The 20902-nt window shown below is 34.2% G+C and overlaps 1 protein-coding gene across 1 annotated transcript in view; it reads right to left on the bottom strand.

The window, feature by feature from the left end:
- The window catches only part of LOC148940485 (uncharacterized), a 304533-nt gene that overhangs the window by 13414 nt on the left and 270217 nt on the right, over positions 1–20902 (bottom strand). Inside the window, exon 8 of the mRNA XM_089104864.1 lies at positions 3834–3979. Within this exon, the coding sequence (XP_088960990.1) occupies positions 3834–3979 (146 nt within the window). The remainder of the gene's footprint in view (positions 1–3833; positions 3980–20902) is intronic.

Here is a 20902-nt window from a genome sequence, read left to right as displayed (position 1 = left end):
TACCCTTCCTCTGATCTTTATAATGATATTTAAATAGCTCCAATGGATTGTATTGTGGGAAAAAGCAATCTTTATTTAGTGCATTCTGCTTTTCTAGGTACACTTCCACTGCCTCTGCAGAAATTTTTTTCACGGAGAGGCTCAGGTAGGTACTCTAATTTTTTACATAGTTCTTCTTGTAGACTTATTTTGCCCAAATGTTCATTTACAGCAGCCCTGAGGTCTGCTGTTTATAAATCAATTCAGTGATGGAATTCAATCCCACCAGATGTCCCGTTATTTCTGTCTGCAAAGGCAGTTTTTCGTCGTGTCTTTCCAGTTTAGTAATTTCTAATTTCTCTCTCCTTCGTTTATTTTCCCTGTTTTCTCTTTTCCTAGTGTTTCTCCTTTTTGTGTTTTTCCCTTATATTTTTTTTTTTGTTTTTTTTTTTTTTTTTTTTTTACTATATGGTAGTGTTTATTCTATTTAATCTTTATTTAATATATATTGTTTAATTTAGAGTATTATTTATGTTTGTTTTAGTGCTTTATTATGTTGTAAGGCCCACAACAAGCCAAGCTTCTTGGGCCAAATAATTTTTCTTTACGTTTGTAATAGAGTTTAGTATTAATAAAATGATTGATTGATTGATGATTGCTTGATTGAAATTATTTAAAAAAACAAACAAATTTTTTAGCTGAAAGTAAGGAGCAATATTTAAACTTAAAACAAACAGAAATGATTATGTATGTGAGGAGGTTGCCCCCTCCTAAACAGTACGCTCTTTACACTTGGGTTTGAAATTTATCCCAATTCTTTAAGAACTACCTTTGAAACACAAGGCTCGTTTAATTAGAATATCAAGAAGCTTTTTTAAAAGAACTAAAGCACTTTAGCGCAGAGAGTGAGGGGTTGAGCAGGGGGAAACCCACCTGATATATGTAATATTTTCTGTTCTTTTTAAGTTTTAATCTTGCTCCTTACTTTGAATTGTAAAAACTTGTTTTTTTTATATAATTTCAGAAGACCGATCACTGATGCGTGTTTATTTGTTGTTTTTTTTCCAGGTGGTGATTGCATCGAACCAACCGTACCAATATTATCGAGAAAGGGCACATTTGAACAGAAAGTAAAAGTACTAGTGTTCTTTTGAAGTGACTAAAAAGATAGGAGGGCAACTAACCCCATTGCACCCTCTTTTTCCCTCAAAGCCGTCCAATCAAAATTTCGAGACACTCATTTTGTTCAGCATAGTTGAAAAGCTCAGTAGCTATGCCTTTGGGGATAAAATGACCCTCCCACAGCCCTTAAAAAAATATCTGTAAATCATCATATTTCCCCTTTGTTTATGTATAGTAATTGTTATTGGTAAGTATACAGACATTTCTGTCTGAATTTTCCACGGGGGAATTTTCTGCAGGGATAATTTTACTTGGGGAAATTTTATTCTGGGAGGATTTGACAGAATTCCTATGCAAAATTATTTTTGTATGTCTTACTTTCTCTTTGCCAACTCAATTTTGCATTTGGAGATGTTTGGGGGGATTCATCCGGGGGCTATTTTCAGCGTGTTTGGATTTCAGGCAGAAACATTTCCATGGAAGAGGGAATTTCTGGAAAGATCTGGAAAACGATTAGAAGCTAAAGTTTTTTTTTGAAATGAAAGTATGCTAAGGATAATTTTTCAGGCTGAATCGTCCGTAAAAAATTTTACGGGGAAAGGGGAATTTCAGCGAGGATGGAATTGTCTAGAGCGTATTTTAAGGCGGGTTTATTTTAAGTAGGAGGAAATTTCCACGGAGTAGTTTCTCGTAAGGGGTGGGAGTTTTTCATAAAGGTTGAGACAGATTTACCGACATTATTTTGAAATGTTTGGTCACTTAAAAAGGGCACTAGAACTTTTAATTTTCGTTAAAATGAACCCTCTCCCGATATTCTAAGCCCACTGGGTCGATACGATAACCCCTGGGAAAAAAACAAATAAACACACATCCGTGATCTTTTTTCTGGCAAAAAGTACAAAATTTCACATTTTTGTAGATAGGAGCTACCTCTAGAATAGGGTTCTCTGATACGCTGAATCTGATGGTGTGGTTTTCATTAAGATTCTCTGAATTTTTATGGGGCCTTTCTCCCTTTTTTCAAAATTCAGGCAACTGTTCTCAGGCTCGTAACCTTTGATGGGTATAACTAAACTTAAGAAAAACTTATATATTTCAAATGAGCATAAAAATGCAATTCTTGTCATATATCTATTGGTATCAAAATTCCGTATTTTAGAGTTTCGGTTACTATTGCGCCGGGCTGCTCCTCACTTGCAGTTTGTTACCACGAACAATTTGAAAGACAAGTAACAATATTTTATTATAGAAATTGCATGTGGTCCATAGGTTTGAAAGTTGATTAAAAGGTGACAAATTTTATACGTGATAACATAACAACTTTCTAATGCAAATTGACAACAATATTGTTTGACAGCAACATTTTTGTTTGACAGCAACACTGTTGTTTGTACATTCTAACCCAAAAAGTGACAACGTTTTGCAAGCATATTCTGTTTTGGATCACGGCTTGGGGATGGAATTGAAACATCCAGGAAAAGTTTTTTTTAGAGGGATTGAAGTAGAGAGCTTGGAATTCTGGAGATAAATACATATTAAGACTGCACTAGCTATACATGACGCGTGGCAAACAAGAAAAAAATAATAATTGAATAATAGATTTAAATAGCCGAGAAAACGTGGGTAATGTCAGCCAGTAGACAGAAAAGGAGCGAAAATGACAGAAGTAGATATTTCAGCAAGGACCTCCACTAAGCCGTCTTCAGTGCTCAAAAAAAGGAGAAAAAACTAACCTTTCAAAGTGAACTGGAACAGCACAAGAAACACTGAATCAAATAAGCCAGAAATACCAAGCAAGAGTATATGAAAGACCATTTTTCAATTAAATGAGCCGTCCTGGCTAAGTGAACGTGCGCTGGGTTGAGAATTCTTTGTCCAAGGGACACAGGTTCGATTCCTGGCGTGGCCAGTTATTTGGTTTGGGACGCGGGTCAGTGGTGTGACTCTGTAAGCTTAGCCAGAGTCAATTCTACTCTGAATGGGTACCTGGGAAAATCTGGCGAGAATAAACATTAAATGTGTACAAAAGCGCAGGTTGGCTGGCCCCAACCCCTAATTTAACTTTCTAGCTGAAGGGCCATGAAACGGAGATCAGCACCGCCGTTTTGAACCTTAGGGGTCTAGTGCAGTCATACTTACTATACTTTACTTACTTAAATTTATCAATTCGATTGGGCAAGAATTCTCTGCTTACAGATTGACTTAGCTTGCCTACTGACCTGATTTTTATTAAAAATGCGGTCAGATGATCTTAATTTAAATTGAGAGAAAATTTTATTCGGATCTTCTAATTTTAAGTTATTGTAAATTGGGTTTATAGGAATATCTCCAGCATCTCTATTTAAAGCAATATCAGCATATTCTTTAAGAGAATATAATTTTTGTGTGTGTGTTTTTTTTCTTATTTAATTTGGTGTTTCTTCTGCTCTGTTCGGGTTTACTTCAGAAGGACAGTTTTTCTTCTCCTTTTTATGAGCACTAGAGGCGGCTTGAAAAAGGTCCCTTGCCAAAATATCTCATTTGTTGATTTCGCTTCTTTTCTGTCCCTAGCTGATTTTACCCTCGTTTTTCTCAACTATTTAATTTTATTATTCATTTGTTATTTTTTCTTGTTTGTCATAAATTCTTGAGATGGGGGCAAACTTTTTTCTGTGGTCCTGACAAAACGGTGTAGCCTACTTTTTATGCCTATTGTTCTAAAGCCTGTTTGGCTAGTTCTTCTATAAACTCACCTTTCAAATTTCCAGAGCACGGGCAAAGTGTGTCGAACTTCCTTCCAATTTCAAAAATGTCGTCAAGAGGAAGCGGAATTTCTCTTCCATCTACCTTCAAATTTCTAATACATCCAACAAAGCCAAAATCTTGTCCAACTTCTGACCTGAAAATACGCTGGAATAAATTCTCATCTCCTGAGTAATAATCAGGCCAGTCGAAACTAAAGTAAAACCTTTGTCAGTTCCTAGAAAAGCCCCCTCTTGATCTAAACAAAATTTCAGAGAGTCTAAATAAGAAATTCCATATTAGATTTCCATGGAAATATTGTATCTTTTCTTTGGGAGACCAATATTATGAAAATATACCTTTTAAAGACACGAGAGAATACTTCCATACAGTTCGTGGTAACGAACTGCAAGTAAGGAGCGACCCGGCTCAATAGTAACCAAAACTCTAAAAACCGTAATTTTGATACCAATAGATACATCAATAGAATGGGATTTTTATGCTAATTTCAAATATATAAGTTTCATTAAGTTTAGTCTTACCCATCAAAAGTTACGCGCCTGAGAAAAATTTGCCTTATTTTCGAAAAAAGGGGGAAACAGCCCCTAAAGGTCATAGAACTTTAATGAAAATCACACCTTCAAATTCAGCGTATTAGAGAACCCTACTATAGAAGTTTCAAGCAAATGTGCAAATTTCAATCTGCAAAAATGTGGAATTTTGTATTTTTTGCCAGAAGATAGATCACGGAATCATGTTTTTTTTTTTTCCAGGGATGATCGTATCGATCCAGTAGTCCTAGAATATCGTGAGAGGGCTCATCTGAACGGAAATAAAAAGTTCTAGTCCCCTTTCTCAGTGACCAAAGACAATTCGAGGGCAACTTGGCCCCCTCCCACGCTCATTGTTTCCCTAAGTCACCCGATCAAAATTTTAAGATAGCCATTTTGTTCAGAATTGTCGAAAATCTGATAAATATGTCTTTAAGGATAACTTAATCCCCCACAGATCCCGGGGGAAGGGCTGCAAGTTATGAACTTTGCCCATTGTTTACATATGGTATTGGTAAATGGAAAGTATACAGACGTTTTAGGAGGGATTTGATTCTGGTGGGGGGTGGAGGGTCGGGGGAGGATCTTTCCATGGCGGATGTCTCCGTGGGGAAAGGGACATTTTTATGAAGAGGGTAGCAGATTTCGTAGCATTATTTAAAAAACAAACAGAAATTAAATAAAAAAAACAAGTTTTTTTCTACGGAAAGTGAAAAGCCGTATTGACATCTACAACGAAGAGAAATGGATGTGTAAATGAGGTGAATTGCTCCCTAGTCAATACCTCGCCTTTTACGCTAAAGTTTTTTTTTTATTACTTTCAAAAGAACTTTTTATTCTAATTAACCGGGCTTTGTGGTTCAGGCGTTTGTGATTCGAACAAAATTGGAACTTTAGCGTAAAGAGCCAGGTATTGACCAGGGGGTAAACTTCCTAATGTATACAGTGAAAATATAAGAACGTATAAGTTCGTTACGTAAGATAATTCATAAGTTACGCCATGATACAATTTTAATAAAACTATTTAGCCAAAACAATAAAATGAGTATTAGAATTCGACTCTGCTTATTAATGTTCAATGAGCTAACATCAAAGCTATATTAATTCAGAAACATTCAGAAGTTAAATAAAAAAACAGGTTTTTTTAACTGAAAGTAAGGACCGACATTAAAACTTAAAACGAACAGAAATTATTCCGCAAATGAAAGGGGCTGTCCCCTCCTCAACGCCTCGCTCTTTACGCTAAAGTTTGACTCAGTCACACAACTTTATTTTTTAAAACAGTAAAAACTTTAGCGTAAAGAGCGAGGTGTTGAGGAGGGGACAGCCGCTTTCATATACGGAATAATTTCTGTTCGTTTTAAGTTTTAATGTCGTTCCTTACTTTCAGTAAAAAAACTTGTTTTTTAATTTAATCAAGCAGTTCGTGGTAACGAACTGTAAGTAAGGAGCGACCCAGCTCAATAGTAACCGAAACTCTAAAAACGGAATTTTGATACCCATAGATACATCACAAGAATCAGATTTTGATTTTGATTTCAAATATATAAGTTTCATCAAGTTTAATCTTACCCATCAAAAGTTATGCGCCTGAGAAAATTTGGCTGATTTTCGAAAAAAGGGGAAATACCCCTTGAAAGTTATAGAACCTTAATGAAAATCACACCATCATATTCAGCGTATCAGAGAACCCTACTGTAGAGGTTTCAAAGCTCCTATCTACAAAAATGTGGAATTTTCCATTCTTTGCCAGAAGAAAAATCACGGATGCGTGTTTATTTGTTTTTGTTTGTTTGTTTTTTTTATTTTCCCCAGGGGTAATCGTATTGACCCAGTGGTCCTAGAATATCGTAGGAGGGCTCATTGGAACGGAAATTAAAAGTTCTAGGGCAGTTTTTAAATGACCAAAAAATGGAGGGCAACTAGGCCCCCTCCCACGCTCATTTTTTTCTCAAAGTCTATGTCTTTTAGGATGACTTAATCCCCCACAGTTCCCAGGGGAAGGACTGCAAGTTATGAACTTTGCCCATTGCTTATATATTGTATTGGTTATTGGGAAGTATACAGACATTTTCAGGAAGGATTTTTGGTAACTTTGTGGGGGGGGCTGGAGGAGGGGGTTACTTGGGAGAATCTTTCCATGGAGGATATTTCTTTGGGGTAAAGGACATTTCTATGAAGGGGGCGCCGGATTTCCAAGCATTATTTAAAAAACTATCAGAAATTAAATTTAAAAAAAACAAGTTTTTTCAACAGAAAGTAAGTAGCAAAATTAGAACTTGAAACGAACAGAAATTATTATGTATATGAGGGGGTTCTCTCCCAAGTCAATACCTCGCTCTTTGCGCTACAGTTTTTTTTAGTGCTTTCAAAAGAGCTATATATTCTAATTAAACGGCCTTTGTGATTCAGGGGTTTGGGAATAAAAATTTAACTGTAACTGTTACTTTTTAACTGTTAACGGAAAGAGCGTGGTATTGACTAAGAGGAGAACCCCCTCATATACGTAATAACGTGTACGTAATAAAAAAAACAATAAAAAAAAACAAAAAAACTAGCGATACGGCTCAATAATAATTGAAACTTTTAAAAACTTAATTTTGATGTCAATAAATGTATCAAAAGAATGGGCTTATAATGCTGATTCTAAATATATAAATTTTATTAAGTTTAGTATTACACATCAAAGGCTACGAGCCTGAGAAAATTTACCCGATTTTTTAAAGAGGAGGAAACATCCCCTACAAGTGAAAGAATTTTAATGAAAATCACACCGTCAGATTCAGCGTATCAGAAAACCCTGTTACATAGGTTTAAAGCTCATATCTGCAAAAATCTGCAACTTTGTATTTTTTGCCAGAAGAAAAATATACGAATATAGAAGTTCGTTAAGTAAGTTAATTTGTAAATTACGTCAGAACCAAATTTAGTGACAGCCATTTAGCAAAAGAAAAGTAAAATTTTTATGCAAATTTTGTTTACTTATTCAATGACGGTGAGCCTAAATAAAAGCTGCATTAACTAAAACACGATCAGAAATTAAATAAAAAAAACAAGTTTTTTAAACTGAAATTAAGTAACGACTTTAAAACTTAAAACGAACAGAAATTATACCGTATATGAAAGGGGCTGTCCCCTTCTTAACGCCTCCCTCTTTACGCTAATGTTTGACTCTGTCTCACAACTTTATTTTTTAAAACAATGAAAAACTTTAGCGTAAAGAGCGAGGCGTTGAGGAGGGGACAGCCCCTTTCATATACGGGAATAATTTCTGTTCGTTTTAAGTTTTAATGTCGTTCCTTAATTTCAGTTTAAAAAACTTGTTTTTTTATTTAATTACATTTAGAGACCACCGTGTAACAGGGAGCTGTATACTGTTATAGCAGGAAAAAGAAACAGGGAGAAACCACAGTATAACAGGGAGTAGGGGAAGCGTGATAAAGTTGTGACCATGATGGTTAATGATGGATGCATTTCCTTGATATTGTTTATAGATAGCCAAGGGGTTGCTCACTTTTAAGAATTGTGCAAACCAAGTGGCAAGTGTTAAGCGTATTGGAAGTATGCCAAGAAGGATGCAACCGTGTAATACGAGGTATAAATTCAAAATCGATAAAAAGTCCATCCTTACTTTGAGAAGACCATAGCTATTAGATTTTTGAAATTATCCCAGAAGTGTGAAAATATCAGGGAGGACCATTAGGCATAACAGCAACGTCATTATCATCACGCCGATAATAAATAAGAGTGGGGGAAGTATTTTTCCTGAATCTTTCAAGAAAAATTGTCCCCGTTTTATTCTTTACAGTTTTTTGTCCTTCAGTGACAAGATGATTAGTTTTTGTCCATTTGATATTGATAGAAGATCCTGAAAGGGACAAGTAGCAATTTCAAATGTCATAAGCAATCAATAGCAAGCCCCCTTCTACTTAAAAGGTTGTCATTTGAAGCTAAAATGTTCCAGATGAAACGACAGCTCTCCATAAGTAGCAAAAATGTCAGTTAAGTTATTCGTTCAGAAGCAAAGGCATTCCTTAAAAAAAGAAATCTCAAGGGAAAATGAAAAGGTTTGACGGAAACGAGAAAGCACCAAGAGAGAAAATGGAAACCTTTTGAGTCGGAAAACTTTTAGATTGGACATATTTTAAAGCTTAAGACAGCCATATATATATATATATATATATATATATATATATATATATATATATATATATATATATATATATATATATATATATATATATATATATATATATATATATATATACATATATATATATATATATATATATATATATATATATTTATATATATATATATATACTATATATATATATATATATATATATATATATATATATATATATATATATATATATATATATATATATATATATATATATATATATATATATATATATATATATATATATATATATATATATATATATATATATATATATATATATATATCTATATATACGTTTTTAAAGATCTATATATATAGATCTTTAAAACTGATCTATATAGGTCAGAAGTTTGAGAAAATTCGTCAAAAGCTTTAATTTTGGAAAAAAAAATCATGTGAGTGATGTCATTTTTATGAATATATTCGAAAAGTATACATACGCAATATATGGCTCAATAGTGGTTGTGTTGTTTTCAGTGTATATGATGTTGGAAAAATTACACAAGAAACATATGATTGACAAGAAAAATCATATGATTGACGCAATATATATGAGTACACTTCAAGAGAATAACTTAAATAATTTATCCCCCCCTTTCTTGGAGTGAAAGATTGTTTTTATATCTATGATGCACACAACATTACAAAAGGAACATAGCTGAGTTAAAATACCAAGTGTAATTTGTCTATTTACAAAAGGCGGCTTAAGTAGTTTCATAATACCTAAAGGACAATTGAACAACTTAGACCATCAAACGAGGCAAGACCAATCTGAGCTGCTAAGGTAAAGGGTGGCCAAAAGTATCAGAGACAACGCTGTAGCGTTGCCTATAGTAAAGGTCATACGGCTCCAATGTTTATTATTTATTTATTATTATTTTTTTCCCCAGAGGCACTTCATATGGAGAGGGGCGTCGTGGAGAACTTCCAAGGGGGAGCTCATTCGATTGGAAATCGAGAGTGCTAGTGCCCTTTTTAATAGGCGAAAATGATTGGAGGGCAACTAGGCCTTCCCCAACGCCCATCATTCCCCCAAACACATCCAATCAAAATTTTGAGATAGCCATTTTGTTCGGCGTAGTTGATTTCCAGATAGAAAATATGTTTTTTAAGGAGGAAACTCCCCACAACCCTCAAGGCGAAGGATTTTAAGTTATTCCCTGGGGGCTGCATAAGGTTTTATAGAAAGCGTTGTCGTGAGAAACTTCAAAATGGCTCATTCGATTGGAAATTCAAAGTGATAGTGCCCTTTTTTAGTAGTCGAAAGTGATTGGAAGGGGTTCAGTCCCACCCCCCCCCACGCCTATCATTCCCCCAAACACATCCAATCAAAATTTTGAAATAGCCATTCTGTTCAGCGTAGTTGATTTCCAGATAGAAAATATGTTTCTGAGGAGAACAATCCCCCACAACCCTCAGGGCAAGGGTTTTAAGTTTTGCCCTGGGGGCATATAAGGTTTTTATAGAAGGCGTTGTCGTAGAAACTTCAAAAATGGCTCATTCGATTAGAAATTCAAAGGGATAGTGCCCTTTTTAGTAGTTGAAAGCATTCGGAGGGTGCGCTAGTCCCCCCCCGCCTATCATTCCCCCAAACACGTCCAATCAAAATTTTGGAAAAGTAGCCATTCTGTTCAAGCGTAGTTGATTTCCGGGTAGAAAATATGTTTCTGAGGAGGGGCAATCCCCCACAACCCTCGCGGCGGGGGTTTTAAGTTTTGCCCTGGGAGCATATAAGGTTTTTATAGAAGGCGTCGTCGTAAAAACTTCAAAAAAGGCTCATTCGATTAGAAATTCAAAGGGCTAGTTCCCTTTGAATTCCAATCAAAATTTTGAGATAGCCATTTTGTTCAGCGTAGTTGATTTTCAGATAGAAAAAATGTTTTGAGGAGGACACTCCCCCATAACCCTCAAGGCAAGGATTTGAAGTTGTACCCTAGGGGCATATTAGGTTTTTATAGAAAGCGATGTCGTAGAAACTTCAAAAAAGGCTTATTGGATTGAAAATTCACAGGGCTAGTGCCCTTTAATAAGCCAAAGTGATTTGAGGGCAACTAACCCCCCTCTCACGCCTGCCTTTTCCCCAAACACATCCAATCAAAATTTTTAGACAGCTGGCTTTATTAAGCGTAGTTTTAAGTTCTGGATATTAGGTCTTTGAGGATGACAACTCCCTTACAGCCCTCAGGGCAAGGGTCGTAAGTTATGCCCTGGGGGCATATAAGGTTTTGAACAGACAACATTGTCGTATAAACTTCAAAGAGGGCTCATTTGATTGAAAATTGAAACTTCTAGTTCACATTTTAATCGTCAAAAGATATTGGTGGGTAACCAGCTCCCCCTCCCTAAACCCTGTTTTTCCAAATACATCCAATAAATTTTTTTTAATATAGCTATTTTGTTTAAAAATAGCTCAAAGATCATATAGTAGAAAATCCGGTGTTGACACAACCCACCAGGGCCCGGGGGCAGGCGTTGTAAATTGTGCCCTTGGGGCATATATGGGTCTTATTGAAGGGATGCTCGTATTAACTTCAAAAAGTGATCATTTCATTACATATTGAAAGTTCTAGTTCACTTTTGAAAGTCAAAAGAGGTTGGTGGGCACCTAGCCCCCCCCCTCCATACCCTTTTTTTCCTCAAACCTATCCGATAAGAACTCTGATATAATTTTTTTTAAAAATAGTTCAAAGACCATATAACGAAAACTCAGGGGTCAACAAAGCCCCCCAGGGCCCGAGGGCAGGTGTCGTGGGTTATGCCCTTGGGGAATATATGGTTCTTATTGAAGGGAAACTTGTAAAAAATTCAGGGATGGCTCATTTGATTGGAAATTGAAAGTTCTAGTTAAGTTTTTTCGAGTCAAAAGATATTGGAGGGCAACTAGCCCCCCACGCCCCTTTTCCCCGAATGCATCTAATAAAAATTCGAGATAGGCATTAAGTTAAAAATTTATAAAAAGTCAGATAACAAAACTCAGGTGTCATCACAACCCCCTCCCCCCAGGGCCCAGGGCAGGCGTTGTAAGTTATGCCCTGGGGCATATATTGTTCGTATGAACGGGTTGCTCGTATAAACTTCAGAGAGGGTGCATTTGATTGGATATTGAAAGTTCGAGCTCACTTTTTAATAGTCAAAAGAGATCCGAGGGCAGCTATCCCACAACCAATCTGATGAAAATTTTGAGATAGACATCTTGTTAAAAATAGTTCGAAGGTCGGGTAAGAAAAAATCTGGTGTCAATAGACCCCCCCCCCAGGGCACAGGGCAAGGCGTTCTAAGTTATGCCCTAAGGGCATGTATGGTTCTTCAAACAAACACAACTTAAAAACAATAGGGACATTTTTTTTTAAGACAGTGCAATTTAAATCGGTGAATATTTCGGCCCTATGTCCAAGGGCCGTCTTCAGCACAACATTAAAAAAATATATATATATATATATATATATATATATATATATATATATATATATATATATATATATATATATATATATATATATATATATATATATAATATAATATATAATATATATACTATTAATACAAGCATCTATATTAAAATACGAGGACTATAAATTAAAAAATGCTCTCCTAAAACCTTTTAAAACAAGCCCCAGCATCCTTACTTCAATGCAGAGTTCAAAGCCAGGACTGATCAAATAAAATGATGAAAGAGGATGAATTCATTTATAATGAAATAAGATGAAATTATTAACTGCAAGTTTTCAAGGCTAATCTTGCTTTTTTAGCAGCCTGGTTTTTATGAAGCGTCTTTCGTAACGGTGTCTCAAATACCCCTATTGTTAAAACCCCCCCCTCCGAAATTTTTGACCGACTCGAAAATAAGTCGAAAATTAGTAAAACCTAGGTAAAAATCAGTAAAATTAGTCGAAAACTGAGTCAAAAATTAGTAAACCCCCCCCCAAAAAAGTAAAAAATTAGGAAAACCCACCCTGAACAAAAATCCTGGATACGGCCCTGGTGGCTGTGATTATCAAGTATATGGCTAGCTAAAGCAGAATCAAAGGAGTTGTTAGAACTATTAGCAATTAACGCTTTGTCTATGTCTTCTTTATGCTGTTGTATCCGTTTTTCTAGATTCTGATGAGTTCTGCCAATGTTGTAGTTGCCAAAATCACATGGTATTTGATAAACCCCTCTTTGGCAAGTAACTGGGGTTTTATCTTTAACAGAGTTTAAGAAATTTATGATTTTAAAATTATTATTGAAAACTAAATACAGATAGTTTTTGGTGCGAAATATTTTTTATTTTTGTTGTGATTCTTTAGATGTACGGAAGATAGATTATATTAGAGGGTTTTTCTGGAGCCTCACATTGTGAAATATCGTTGATTTTACGAAAATGTCTTTTTAGTCAACGGTTAATCGTATTATTGACAAAAGGAATGGAGTATCCGTTGCCAAAAAGAATATCTCTGATAAAATTTATTTCTGCTTTTATGTATGAATCGGAGCAAATGTTCGGGGCACGGTCAATGAGAGAAGTTACAACTGCTCTTTTAACTTGTGAGGGGTGATTTGAATTAAAATGAAGATATCTATTGTTTTGTGTTGGTTTTCTATTACATTAAAGAAAAAAAATATATATAAACAATTTACATTAAAATACGAAGTTTAAAACTAAAAATGCTCTTAAAAACTTTTAAAACAGCCCCAGCATCCTTACTTCAACGAAGTTCAACCAGGACTGATAAATAAAATGATGATAGAGGATGAATTCATCCAAACGAAATAAAATGAAATTATTAACTGCAAGTTTTCAAAGCTAATCTTGCTTTTTTAGCAGCTAGTCTTAAAGGCCCTTTTATAACGGGTTCAATACTATTTTCATTTGGTTTAATAATTGGTTTGTTTGATATGTAAATGCAGTGTGGTCTTCGTCAATATGTATGGTTCTTATGAAAGGGATGCTCGTATAAACTTCATAGAGGGCTCATTTGATTGGAAATTGAAAGTTCTAGTTTACTTCTTAAGAGTCAAGAGAGTTAAACAAGTCCCCCCCCCACGATTTTTTCCTCCAAACCTGTCCCCTAAAAATTTTGAGATAGCCAGTGTTTTGGAAATTTTTCATAAATTAGATAACAAACCCCCCCCCCGAGAGCCCGGGGGTAGGCGTTATAAGTGTTGTCCTGGGGGCGTAAATGATTCTTATGAAAGAGATGCTTGTATAAACTTCAGAGGGGGGCTCATTTGATTGGAAATTTAAAGTTTTAGTTCACATTTTGAGATTTAAAAGCTATCTGAGGGGAACTAACCCCCCCCCATCCACACACACAGCCTTTTTTCCCAAACGCATCCGATAAAATTTTTACAATAGCCATTTCATTAAAAATAGTTCAAAGGTCAGATAAGAAAAATTCCTGTGTCGACCGAACCCGCCAGGGCCCGGAGGCAGGCGTTATGAGTAATGCTCTAGGGTCATATATAGTTCTTATGGAAGGGATGCTCGTATAAACTTCGGAGGTGGCTCATTTGATTTGAAATTGAAAGTTCTTGCTCACTTTTTAAGAGTCAAAAGAGATCGGAGGGAAAACTAGCCCTCCCCGTCCTCCACGCCCTAAATGCATCAGATAAAAATTTTGAGATAGACATTTTGTTAAAAATAGTTCAAAGTTCTGATAATATAAAACTTTGGTGTCGACATAGCCCCCCAGGGACCGGGGGTAGGCGTTGTAACTTATGCCCTGGGGGCATATATGGTTGCTATGGAAGGAATGCTCGTATAAAATTCCTAGAAGGCTCATTTGATTGGAAATTGAAAGTTGTAATTCACTTTTTAAGAGTAAAAAGTGATTAGAGGGCAGCTAGCCTCCCCCACACTCCATTTTTTTCCCAGAGGCACTTCATATAGAAGGGGTCGTCGTTTAAACTTCAAAGGGGGCTCATTCGAATTGGAAATCGAGAGTACTAGTACCATTTTTAAAAGTCAAAAGTGATCAACGAGCAACTGGTCCCCAAGACCTTTTTACCCCAAATACATGTGATAAAAAATTTGAGGTAGCCATTTTGTTAAAAATAGCTCAAAGATAATATAATAAAAACCCTTTTACGTATGGTCATTTCGTTCAAAATAGTTCAAAGATCAGACAAGAAAACTCTCATGTCAACATAACCCCCCCTCCAGGGCCAAAACAGGCGTTGTAAGTATTCCTCTGGGGGCTTATATAGTATTTATGGAAGGTATGTCCATATAAAATTCAGAGAGGGTTCATTTGAATCGAAATTAAAAGTTGTAGTTCATTTTCTCAGATTGAAAAAATAACAAAGGGCAACTAGCCCCTCCCGCCCTCCACGTCTTTGGGCGTATCGGATGGATAGACCTATCCGGTAAAAATTTCAGGTGACTATTTTGTTAAAAATAGTTCAACAATCAGATATTAAAACTCCAGGACACAACCCCCCAGGGCCCAGGGATAGGCGTTGTAAGTTATACTCTGGGGATATATAAATGGTTCTTATAGAAGTGATACTCGTATAAACTTCAGAGAGGGCTCATTTTATTGAAAATAGAAAGTTCTAGTTCACTTTTACAGAGTCAAAAGCGACCAACCCTCCACATCCTTTTTCCCCAAACCCATCCGATAAAAATTTTGAGATAGCAATTTTGTTAAAAATAGTTCAAACATTAGATAATAAAAACTCCGAGGTTGACAAAAACCGATTTTTTCACTTTGATATTGTTACTTTGATATCAGTTTTGATACTTTGATGAATATTTGATTTTTTTAAAAGTTTGATTTTGAAATAAGCAATTATTAAAAACTTGACGTTTTTTGCAATCAAAAACGAACAAAAATTAATTAAAAAAACACTTTTCTAAAAATAATTTTTTCAAAGAAAAGTAAAGGCAATTTTAAACTGAAGCTCAGTAGATACAAATACCGTAGAAAATTCAAATTCAAAACGACCAGAAATTACTATTAAATAATAAGTGGAACTCAAAACGAACAAAAATTAAATATGCAATAATAGCAAAAACATACAACAAATAATAATATAAATGAATAAATAGGTCTTAAAGTGAGTAATGCTTAGATTGAATATGAATATCAAGCTTAAAATGAAAAAAAATATCATCCTAATGAAGTGTAAATGAAACTTAAAACGAACAGAAATTAAATAAACAATCAATGCAAACAAACATACAATAGATATTAATGTAAATTAGTAAATAAACCTGCAAACAAGTGAAACTTAAGTTGAATGCGCAAATCAAGCTTGAAATAAACAAAAATCACCACAAACAAGAGTTTGGGTATGACCTCCTTCTCTCACTGTAAAAGTCTAAAACTTACTGCGTCATTGGCGCTTTACTGAAAACTATATGCGTCTTGAACAGTCTTGGAAAGTATAAACAACATCAAATTGAATATTTGATGAATAAAGATATTAATTGTTGAAAGCTCCATCAGTTCTAGAATTTATTTCACTGTAATTGTATTTTTATTTTCAATACCGTAAGAAGTGGAAAAGAAAATATTTGTAATATAATTCATTTTCAATTAAGTGCCAATGACGCAGTAGGCTTTTGGTTTTTACTTACAGTTAGAAAAGGAGGCAGTATCCAAACTCTAGTTTGTAGTGAAATTTAATTCGTCTTGTACAACTTTAGAAAGAACTAACAAATTAAACTGAATATTTGATGTATAATGATATTAATTGCTTAAGGCCCATGAGTTCAAAATTTTACTACAATTTTAATGTTTATTGTCAATATTAAGTACAAAAGCAAATATTTGTAATAAAACTGGTTTTCAGTAAAGCGCCAATGACGCAGTAGGTTTTAGACTTTTGCAGTGAGAAAAGGAGGTGATACCCAAACCCTTGTTTGTGGTGATTTTTTTTCGTTTCAAGCTTCATTTGCGTATTCAATTTAAATTTCACTCGTTTTAAGATTTATTTATTAATTTACATTAATATCTATTGTATGTTTGTTTGCATTGATTGTTTATTTAATTTCTGTTCTTTTTTAAGTTTCATTTATACTTCAATAGGAAGATATTTTTTTCATTTTAAGCTTGATATTCATATTCAATCTAAGTATTACTCGCTTTAAGATCTATTTATTCATTTATATTATTACTTGTTGTATGTTTTTGCTATGATTGCTTTTTTAATTTCTGTTCGTTTTGGGTTTCATTTATTCTTTAATAGTAATTTCTGGTCGTTTTGAGTTTCAATTTTAAAAGGTATTTTTATGTTCTGAGCTTAAGTTTAAAATGGCCTTTACATTTCTTTGAAAAACATATTTTTCGGAAAGTTTTTTTTCTAATTAATCTAGAGTAATGATAAACGAAAATAAAGAACAAATATATACAGTCAGAGTACTTAAACATTACAAAAGGAACATAGCTAAGCATAAAATACCAAGCGTAATTAGTCTATTTACAAAAGACGTTTTAAGTAGTTTCATAATGCCTAGAGGACAATTGGGCAACCTAGACCATCAAACGTGGCAAGACCAATCTGAGCAGCTAAGGAAAAGGGTATTGAAAAAATGTTTAAATTAATAATAAACAAAAATTAAAAAACAAATATAAACAGTCAGAATACTTCCGTGAACAACAATTACAAAGAGTCAGGAACGAAAGTGAAGAACAGAGAAACATACGGTTCGAAGATAAGTGGCAGCCAGAAAAGACAAACGAGAGTAAAAATCAGAACGGGTCAAAACTGAAAGTGAAGAACAAAGAAATATTCCGTTAGAACAGCGACACCATTATATTCTCTGACGCCAAAAAATGTTCCCTGGGGAGCCCTTCCTTTTCTCAAGGAAAGAGTAGCAAACAAAGTTGACTCATTTGGAGGTTTCTACTCACAATAAGAATCAATATATACAAGCCTACAACATGCCGAGTGCCGGAGACCGGCTGCGATATCGGCTACAAATTTGTTTTCTTAACTGGCACTCATTTTCCACGGGGGTATTTTCCTGGGGGGGGGGGGGAAATTGCCAGGCCTGTAAACGCCGGCCATCTAATGTCTATAAGACTAAGCCGTTTCATTAATGATTCAATTGTGAATCGGATTAAAGAATTTTATTTGAACACGTTTTACCTTCACTGTAATTTTGAGATAGCTCTGAAAATATAAGGGAGTTAGATTGAAAAATTATTCTAAAATGAAAAAAGGAAAGCATGGTACCTATGCAGAGAGGGGGAAGGGGAGAGAATTTCGTGATAAATTTGGAGATATTTTTATTGTCGAGCTATACATTAGATGAACACACCACTCAAGACCTTTTTTTTATGTTCTTTCAAAATATTACCATCGTTAAATTGTTAAGCTTTCTTAACCGGTATATATATATATATATATATATATATATATATATATATATATATATATATATATATATATATATATATATATATATATATATATATATATATATATATATATATATATATATATATATGTATGTATGTATATATATATATATATGTATATAATAATAATAATAATAATAATAATAACATTTATTCACCCACCATCTACAAAAATAGAGTATAGTGGAGCAGTACAAAAAGAAAAAGAAACCAGCTTCAAAAAGATATATAGGGAATTCCTATAACGCTTGGGTATGTACAGTAAAAATTTTGCAAGTTTACAGTAGCAGTTTTTGACGTTTTCAGTGTCTCTCACTGACAGCATGTGGGATGCACCGGCGAGGTAGGTTATGTGTGGTATGCAGAATGAACAATAAATCGAGGCAAGAGATTTCCTGGAGTATCCGCCGAGATTCGGCACTACAGACACATAAGCACATTTAATGGCTTTAGTTGTTTGCTAAACAATTGCTTGTCTAGTTTTAATAATTGTTTAGGGAATTCATATAACGCTTGGGTATGTACAGTAAAAATTTTGCAAATTTATAGTAGCACTTTTTGACGTTTTCAGTGTCTCTCACTGACAGCATGTGGGATACCCCAGCAAGGTAGGTTATGTGTGGTGAGAAGACAGAACAATAAATCGAGGCAAGAGATTTCCTGGAGTAGCCGCCGAGATTCGGCACTACAGACGCATAAGCACATTTAATAGCTTTAGTTTTTTACTTATCAATTGCTTATCTATTTTAATAATTGCTTCCGCAATCGTTATACCAAGATATCTCAGCTCCGAAGCCCTACGGACAACATGATCTCCGATAGTGACACAATTACTTTGCGGTGCATTAAAGGACAAAAATTCGCACTTATCAATATTGATAGAAAGCCCAATAGATTGAAAATCACTTAGGAGTCGATTCAGGTTCTCTTGTCTCAGCGTATGCCAAGTAAGATAGGTCAGTGCCATGCAATAGGAGGGAGGACGAGATACGACCCAGAATCTTGGACATGGCATGTTTGAAAATAAGAGGACTTAGAAAGCTGCCTTGCCTTACACCTCTTCTGATTTTTACAGGATCTGAAATTTTGCCTTTCCATTTGGCCAACACAGTCGAATTTTCGTACCAAAATTTCAGAGTACTCACTATGCTCGAACGTACTCGGTTGTGCAGTAGAGCATTCATTGCTTGCATGTGATTGACGCTATCGAATGCTTTCGATATATCAATAGTGCCCATATACAGAGGCGACTTTTTTCCTTCCGAGTCCATAAGTACGTTAGCAAGAAGGTGATGAGCCTCTGGGCACCCGAGATCATTCTGGAATCCAAGGTGATTGTCCCCAAAGTGTCCAGTATCAAGCTCAGAGAGGATCATATTTTCAAACACTTTGCTATGGACGAGACGGCTATGGGTCTATAAGATTTGCATTTTTATGGATCTTTTCCTTTATTGGCGACAGATGAAATGACCCCTTTCAGGAAAGAATTTTGAACAAAACCCCTGGAGATGCACATCTGGAAGATAAGCTGAAGATGGAAATAGAAGCATTCAGGTAAGTGCTTGAGGTTTTTTATTGAAAGACCATCGCTGTCCATCCCATTCTTAGCTTTGGAAAGTACTTTTTGGGCAGCTAACTTGGTCTTCTCAAGGGAAACGGGAACAACGCAATGCTGGCCTGAGAAACGTGCAAGCCAGCTGGAAACTTTCATTTCATATTGATTGGTTATAGTAAGATTTTCATCTCCATAAGTCAAAGTATAGTCAGGGTGCCAATCATATAATGTCAAAGAAGTACTAGATCGATGATCGTCTGGTCTGATTAGGCTTAGCCACAATTTTTTTTCCCCAGTGAATTGTTGCCCGATAATTCGGCACCTCTTCATTTCAGCTTTATATTTTCGTTTTGTGCTCCGTTTCAGCTCGAATACAGTCCCGCATAGCGGTTATATATATATATATATATATATATATATATATATATATATATATATATATATATATATATATATATATATATATATATATATATATATATATATATATATATATATATATATATATATATATATATATATATATATATATATATATATATATATATATATATATATATATATATATATATATATATATATATATATATAGTGTGTGTGTGATATAGTATATATATATATATATATATATAAATATATAAATATATAATTATATATATATATATATATATATATATATATATATATATATATATATATATATATATATATATATATATATATATATATATATATATATATATATATATATATATATATATATATATATATATATATATATATATATATATATATATATATATATATATATATATATATATATATATATATATATATATATAAAAAGAGATACGAACAAAATGAACACCAGTAAGCTTACAGTTTTCAACGCCTCAAAACTTAATGAAATCGAATTACCCGAATAACATCTGAGACGCAACATTACAAAAGGAACTTGGCTCAGTATGAAACATCAAACGTAATTAGTTTATTTAAAAAAGGCATTTGAAGTAGTTTCGTAATGCCTAGAGGACAAATGATGAACCTAGACCATCAAACCTGATAAGACCAATCCGAGCGGCTAAGGTAAAGGGCATTTAAAAAATATCTAAAGTAATGATAAACGAAAATGAAAAACGAATATATATGGTCAGAATACTTCCTCCAGCAACAGTTACAACGATTCAAAAACAAAAGTGACGAACAAAGAAACATACGGTTCGAAGATAAGCGGTAGCAAGAATTAAAAGTACTCAAAAACAATAGTGAAGAAAAAAGAAATACAAGGAGATCTGCAGTTAAAACATAAGCGTCGGTGAGAACTACAAGCAATCACGAAAAATCCGAACGTGTCAAAAATGGAGTGAAAAACAGAGTTGTGCTGTTAGAAGACAAGTGACAACAAAAATCAGAACGAGCCAAAAATGAAAGTGAA

Source organism: Artemia sp. Qi Xiang Cuo, chromosome 19, assembly GCF_049724085.1.
Source record: "Artemia sp. Qi Xiang Cuo chromosome 19, ASM4972408v1, whole genome shotgun sequence".
Classification (NCBI taxonomy): domain Eukaryota; kingdom Metazoa; phylum Arthropoda; class Branchiopoda; order Anostraca; family Artemiidae; genus Artemia; species Artemia sp. Qi Xiang Cuo.
The sequence above is the reverse complement of the archived record's forward strand: the minus strand, read 5'-3'. Positions and strand labels throughout refer to the sequence as shown.